This window comes from Rutilus rutilus (assembly GCF_951802725.1).
Source record: "Rutilus rutilus genome assembly, chromosome: 24".
Lineage (NCBI taxonomy): Eukaryota > Metazoa > Chordata > Actinopteri > Cypriniformes > Leuciscidae > Rutilus > Rutilus rutilus.
The window spans coordinates 14,036,664-14,044,337 of record NC_140228.1 but is presented as its reverse complement, the minus strand read 5'-3'; the positions used below and the strand labels follow the sequence as shown (position 1 = coordinate 14,044,337).

The 7,674-nt window shown below is 34.7% G+C and overlaps 1 protein-coding gene across 5 annotated transcripts in view; it reads right to left on the bottom strand.

Moving 5' to 3' along the window:
• Positions 1-1,032: 1,032 nt before the first annotated feature.
• Positions 1,033-7,674, bottom strand: part of vill (villin-like) — a 19,066-nt gene continuing 12,424 nt past the window's right edge. For all 5 annotated transcript variants that reach the window (XM_084398955.1, XM_084398957.1, XM_084398956.1 and 2 more), the window contains 8 exons: positions 7,075-7,233; positions 6,531-6,707; positions 4,276-4,421; positions 4,038-4,182; positions 3,587-3,775; positions 2,455-2,514; positions 2,069-2,290; positions 1,033-1,976 (listed from right to left, as the gene is read on the bottom strand). In XM_084398955.1, coding sequence (XP_084255081.1) covers positions 1,863-1,976; positions 2,069-2,290; positions 2,455-2,514; positions 3,587-3,775; positions 4,038-4,182; positions 4,276-4,421; positions 6,531-6,707; positions 7,075-7,233 — 1,212 coding nt within the window. In that variant the 3' untranslated portion in view covers positions 1,033-1,862. The remainder of the gene's footprint in view (positions 1,977-2,068; positions 2,291-2,454; positions 2,515-3,586; positions 3,776-4,037; positions 4,183-4,275; positions 4,422-6,530; positions 6,708-7,074; positions 7,234-7,674) is intronic.

Below are 7,674 nucleotides of genomic sequence, written 5' to 3'. Positions count from 1 at the left end.
CCGCAAAAATGCTGTATTATGCATGCCAGGCCAGTAGTTGGCGATGTCACTTCGTAAAGAAACACTACACGGAATGTGCACGTGCATGACAAATTCGCGTTTTTGTAGTTTACACGAAGACGATAAAAGTATCATTTTCAAACACTTACACTTCGAAAGTCAAAAAGTTAACGCATAAAAAGTAGTATAAACGGCCACTTTATCTTAGTCAAAATTATATCTTAGGTGCCATTTACACCATAGATATCTATATCATAAAAAAAAAAAAAATACATATCTATGATTTACACAACACCATTTTCAACAAAAAATGGAAAACCTTTTATTTTCATCTACACGACAACGGAAAACGCAAACTTTTAAAAATCCGAGTTTTTGAAAACAATATCGTTATTGTCTCCGTGTAAACTACAAAAACACGGATTTGTGGAAACGGTGACGTCATGCGCATTACGAGTTCAGTCTAGGTGCGTAGCGTTTCTTTACAAAGTGGCATCGCCAACTACTGGCCTGGCAGAAAGAATACAGCGCTTTTAATCGTTCTCGCGGATCGTTTTGAAAACGTCGCCTGTATGCAAAAAAAAACAACACAAAGCATTTTTAGTACATCGTTGTCTTTTAAACGTACCCGTAAAGAGGAGATTTAATCTTAACAATAGCACCCATGTGTTTAGTGTTGTGTGAAATGTGTTAAACTGTAATAATTTTGTTTATTACTGTGTGGTCAATATTTTTTACAAGTGGCTTACAATGGCTAATGCTCAGTTTTAATACAACATGTTCTTTATGTGAACTCAGGATACAAATGAACCATTTACACCCCATATTACCAATACATGCTTTCTGTTATTTTCTGATAAACTTGCTCAGCTAATGTTCATGATCAGGTTATGAGAATCTGAACAGGTGTGTGTCTAGTTGTCAGAGCAGTAGGAGAGTTGCACTACGCATGTGTATAACATTCAAAAAGTTACACATTTACATTGGTGTCTTTTATATTTTTAAGGTGTTTATTTTGTATTTGTTGTTGTTGGTGTAAGGTATTGTTGCTTTTTATCTGCTCTAGAAATATTTCTATTTTTATGTTGTTCTTGAACTAATGTGCGTTATAGGAAAGTTGTTACATCAGTAATATTAAGCCATAACAACATCTGTTTCTCATGTCCTGTTCTGACGTCCTCCTAAGAGGAAAGAAATGGCTTTACTGACTCTAAAATGCTGTGATAAACCATTACATTCATTAAAAACTGAATTAAACATCTCAAAAACATTTCTTGCCATACAGTCTTGTTTTTATTAGTACTAAAAAGCATTTAGACATGTTGTGCGTGACTGATGATATCAGAATCCATCATTTTGGTGGTGTATCATTTGTGTGCAAGACATTTACAAAGCATTTCTATTAGGTCATACCTTTAAATGGTCACTTTTAATGTGGCAAAACATTTCTTTGATGAATAAATAAATCTATTACAGTGCATAGGTCACAGTCTTCTAGCCCAAGATACCCAAGGAGCATGTTAATCTTGTCTGAAGATCAGACTTTATAGTTGCGTCCCAATTTGTGTGCTTATGCACTACTCTATGACGTTTTTTTAAGTATAAATAGGACATTGAAAAGAAAAAGTGCACATTAAATACCCGGATGATGCACTAAACAAAGTGGAATGTTGGACACTTTATGCACTCAACTTTTGCAACTTTAATGGGGGGGGGGGGCATCAGACTCTGACGTTGATTGACTAAATAACCATATAAAATTCATACACTTCATGGATGAATACATATTGCATAAGTACATAGTGTATAGGTGCACAGTGAGTCATTTAAGACGCAACTTATCTCATTATAGTAAAACCAACTCAAAACAGTCCTGCTTTCTTTTTAAGGTCGTTCTGACGCCATTTAGGCAGTCGCTGGAAATTATCACGGCTACAGCCGAGAAGATTCTCAAATTCTGCGTCAGTCAATAATTCCTGAAATAAAGACAGTGTAGGAAAAAATGTTACCGCCACACGATAAATCGTATGACTTTATCGTACCAACCAAAAATTGTTTCAGCACCCACCTCTCGTTTTCCAGGGTCCTCTCCTTGACGCAGCTGGTTAGGTGTTTGAGCTAGCTCCGAATTTTGCATCCCAGAAGGCTTTGTCCCGTCTGCATGCGCATTGGAGATGGAAGAGGACATCCGCTGGTTATGGGACCTTATATTTCCCGGTCCTCCCGGAGCGCTGTAGCTCGTCCCCGCACCTCCTCCTGTCTTCTTATTCAGGTCCGTGCTGTTGAGATTCTACAGGAAATGAGGTCAATATGTTTAGATCTGCACATAAGTGTGTAGACCATATCAATATCTAAATGTAATTAGATAATCAATTTAATCAAATAAGATGAATCAATTGAAATGCTTCTGTTGACATCAACAAGTATTTGATCAGTAAGGTGAAAGCTTTTTACCACAGTGATTTGCGAAACATCACCAAGCTTGCTTTTCATCTCCTCATATGAAAGGCCTCCCTACAATATAGAGTGAACTGTGAAACTGAAAAAGTGTCTCTCTTTGTAACATTAATTCATTGTGTGGTGTTAGGGTGGACAAAAGAATTTCAACTTAACATGAAATGACACTAGTAACCAATTTTACTTTCATAATATTTGAATATTCAACCAGAGGAAAGAAGGCGGAATTTGATTTTAAGTTAACCATTGGGAATATGTTGGATTGTGAAAAGTAAACGTGGCCTGAATGTGATAATATCCTACTACTTCTAATAATAATAATTATAAAATAATACAATTATTTTTAATAGCCAATTCCTTCTCTAAATATGATGATGATGATGATGATAATATTAATATTAATAATAATAATAATAACTATTATTTTTTCATTATTATTTGTATTATTATTACTATATTTTTGAGAAGGAATTGGCAAGTATAATATTGGCTATCGGTTAATATGAATGAATAGCCTGCGTGAACGAAAAGGAAAGTTGTGTCAGAGGCTGATCAATATTATTTGGAATTAGGCCTGTTGCAATTATTAATTATTTGTTTGATCGTGGTTATTCGATTTACTCACAATTTATTATTTGTTAAATTATTTATTATTAAATTTGCCATCAAATACACAACTATATTAATTATATTATATTATATTATATTATATTATATTATATTATATTATATTATATTATATTATATTATATTATATTATATATTTCTTCACAATAATAAAGTAAATCATACAGGCCTAGTTTATTATTATATTATTATAATATTATATACAAATCCAATTTAAAAAAAAACAATGTAAATCATTAATTGCAAGACAATAGTTAGGAAAATTCGTGATCGTGACAGGCCTATTTTGGAATATCGACTTTGAATAAAAAGTCATGCACAATAAGTCCAGGAAAATGCCTTATGAAAGTAAAAAGGGTCCGTTTTGCTTTCATGTTGATGATGATAATTAAGTGAGAATCAACAAACAATTATGTGGATTAAGAGATTCTGTTAGTTTGTTAGTGACTTTATGTTGTGCATCACTGCCCCCTGTTGGGCAACTTCAGACTGCTCGACTCACGCTCCACTTGTGAGCATCCCAAGCATTAAACCAGCCGGTGAAGGTAGGAGGCTCATAGCCTTGTTTAACAGTGGTGATCGGTGTTCCAGCGTCCCGTCCTGCTGGGTGGGTTTTAAGATAGTCCACTGCACTGCTATAGGACTCCTGAATCTCGTACTGGTTGGCTGAGTTGCCAATCCAAAGGAAAATCTAAGTAAGAAGAAGAGAGTTTTGACATATAAGTTTTCAATATATATTCTTATATAGTTATTCAAATATATATATATATCCTTTTTCTTTCTTCCCTGGTTTGAAAACCTCTTGGTTAGAGTAACTTAATACTCAAAACATACAGCAGAATTGTTGTTAGATGTTATTTTTCTCTGTTTCTTTTGCATAACCCAGAACCGCACCGTCATTTCACCGCAGCCGCATGCAAAAGAAGCCGACAGCATGACCTCACGCAACCCACCTCCTCCCAGGTGTCTAACAGCATGACATCATCCTCATCAAGGTCGTCCTGAGAGAAGTCAGACACTTCTGTCATGAGGAATCGGCCCGTCTGATTGGAGCATTCAAACAGACGAGGATCGTGAGGTGCCACTTCTGTCTCCAATCTGGTGGAGATACAGAGAAAGTCAGTGGAAATGAGCAACTGTCCTCTGAGTTGAGTTAAAGCATGAGCTCATGTTTTTTTTTTCTGGTTGTACCTCTTGTCACTGGCATATGGAGCTTTCCCTCCCAGAGCCACCCAGAAAGCAGCTGGTTCCTGTCCTTCCATCACATTCTGCTTATCCTGCTCAGAAAGCAAATCAGCTACGGCTTTCCCCATCTCCCTCTCGTCTCCACTGCAGCCCTGTGGGAAACATAAACACACACACACACACACACACACACGTTGGGTTTTCATGTTTTATGGAGAATTTCCATAGACATAATGATTTTTATACTGTACAAACTGTATATTCTATCCCCTAACCATATCCCTAAGCACAACCCTCACAGAAAACTTTCTGCATTTTTACATTTAAAAAAATAAATAATAATTGTATGATTTTTTAAAACTGTTTCCTCATGGGAACCAAAAATATGTCCCCACCAGTTCAAACATTTCTGGCATATATCCATTTTGTCCCCACAGCATAGGAATACCTGAACCACGCAAACAAACAAACAAACAAACGATGCACACACACACACACACACACACACGTTTGGTTTTAATGTTTTACAGGGGCATTCCATAGACATAATGGTTTTTATACTGTACTGAACTGTATATTCTATCCCCTAACCATACCATCACAGAAAACGTTCTGCATTTTAAAAAACATCACTTAGCATGATTTATAAGCTGTTTTCCTCATTGGGACCAAAACATGTCCTCACAAGGACAAAAATGTCGGATATTGCCAAGTTTGGTGGGACTCTTTGTCCCCATTACCTGAACCACACACAAACATTATACATATAATCAGGGTTGCACATAACTGGTGCTCATGCGTTGTGAAAAATAAACGATGCACAGCAGAAACCGTGGAGGGAAGCGCTTTTGAGTACCAACATTTTTGGGGACAGGGACACGTTTACTTACTGGAGTAGGATTTTTCTCCATCTCTGGTAAGATAGCAATCATGATGATGTGTGTTCATTAATTATTAGGGGTGCAACGGTTTGCACTTGATCCGTACGGATCAGGCCCCACGGTTTGGCACGCATGTGATTTGCGGATTACCTGCTAAGTTTAAAGGTTGTATCAGTGATTTCAGGCCCCCCCAAAAAATTATCACATTCATCTAATCTTTCCTAACGATCCGCTAGCTGCCCGCCCCATAAGCATGCTGTCAAAAAACCGTGTCTCTGTAGGCAGCCTAGGCTCTGAGATCTGCACACAAAAACAATTGGTTTCACCAACCACTCAAAACCAAAACAAATAGTGTTCCAACCAATCACCGACAGGGGGAGGGTGTTGTGAGGTTTGTCATTAACATTAATCACATAATAATAATAAAAAAACATCATCATCATCTTCTACCATGTTCGAGAGAAACGAAGATAGTGAGGAGAACAGTCAGGAGGAAAGTGATGATGACATCAGAGAACCAGACCAAAAAAGTATATAATATAATTATATATATAGTATATATATATAATATATATATATATATTATATATAATATAATATAGTTTTTTTTTATAATAACATAATATAACAATTATTAAATATATGTATTATAATTAATAACTAACATTTTCGCTGCAGTGTAATTGCTGTTTTGCTTGTTTTAATTTTACATATTTTATTTAAATTTTATTTGGTATTGACACACTGACACACACACACACACACACACACACACACACACACACACACACACACACACACACACACACACACACACACACACACACACACACACACACACACACACACACACATATATAAATATATATATATATATATATATATATATATATATATATCTACAGTATATATATACAGTGTATATATATATATATATATATATATATATATATAAATGAGTTCTGTCAAATTGATAAATTTCTATTAATTGCGTCTAACATAAAAGTATGTAAATATATAATATATGTGTGTACACATACAGGTATTATAGTATATATATTTACAAACATTTATGTTAGATGTGATTAATCGTGATTAATCGATTTGACAGCACTAATTAATATATACTGTATATGTATATATATACAGTATATATATATATATATATTTAAAAATATAAATTCTATTCATTATGATTAATTAATTAATATATATTTAATGTAATTAATACATTTTTCCTGGAGTATAATCGCTTCGTAATTTCACACATTTTAGTTTTAGTGTATAATTTATTTACACATTTATTTATTTAAAGTTATTAGTTATAGATGTATATAATTATAATATTTCTTTATTTATTTGTTGTATATTTTTTCTCACCTTTCCAAACCACAGGAAGACAGTCTGAGTTTTGAGCAGAAAGACATCATTGGTGTTGAGAGAGGAAGCTCGGGCGGGAACCTCGGTTGCCTTGGTGTTCATCTCGTGTGTTCCTCTGACCTGAAAGAGTCGGGCACCAGGGTCAGGGTTCACAACACCCGGTCTGCCTGTCCCACCCTAAGAAAGCATCAACACGTCAGTGGGACAAGAGCACTGAAAAAAGAAATGCTTAATAATACATTTTGCTCATTCAAATAAATAAAAATGAATAATTATTTGTAATACACATAACGATTTTTAAGGATTACATATTGTAAAAATGTTTGATAATGTCAGTAATAATGGTTATTATTGTTACTGTAAGAAAAAGTAAACTCATAGATTACTCAAAAGAATAATTTCATTTAAAAGAAATCCTATGGCAGAATATGTAAGCAAGTAAATCAATATTTTATTTGGTTTCCTGAAAGTGGTAAACAATTCAGATCATAAAATAATGTACAATTTAGAGCTAAATGTTCCATAGGAATGAAGGGACAATCACCTCAAATATGATGAGTCTGCCCTTAAAGATGGCCAGGAAGTGCCTGGGCTCTTTTCCCATGACCACTCTGACCTGTGTTGGGGCTCCATTGTATTTGTTATCCACATTCACCGCCTGATAAGCGCATGCCGTCACCTCATCCTGAGTGGCATGGCGACCCTGCGGAGAACACATGTCATAGGGTCTCCAATGTGTAGATCCAGATTACAACACAGTGTAAGGGTAGTTTTTCAGATCAATGCAAGTGAATATAATTTATGTTGAATTAAAATTTTAGTTGAAAATTAAAATGTTTATTTTCTACTGTAGCCATATTGTGTTTTATATACAGTGGCTCAAAACATTTATGTCACACTAAAATTACATTCTTTGACTGTCTTTGCATTATATAACAAATATTAAAGTACCATTTATTTGAAATACATATAGCACAAACCCACTTTTAAAGCAAAATGATTCACAAAAAGATGCTTATGCATCCAATAAAAATCAGCTGACCAGATGGCGTTGCAAAAAAAAGGCAGCTTTGAGAAAATCTCCAGTATTATTTGATTGTGGATGCCAGTTAGTGTGATGTTTTGTTATATAATGCAATGAAAT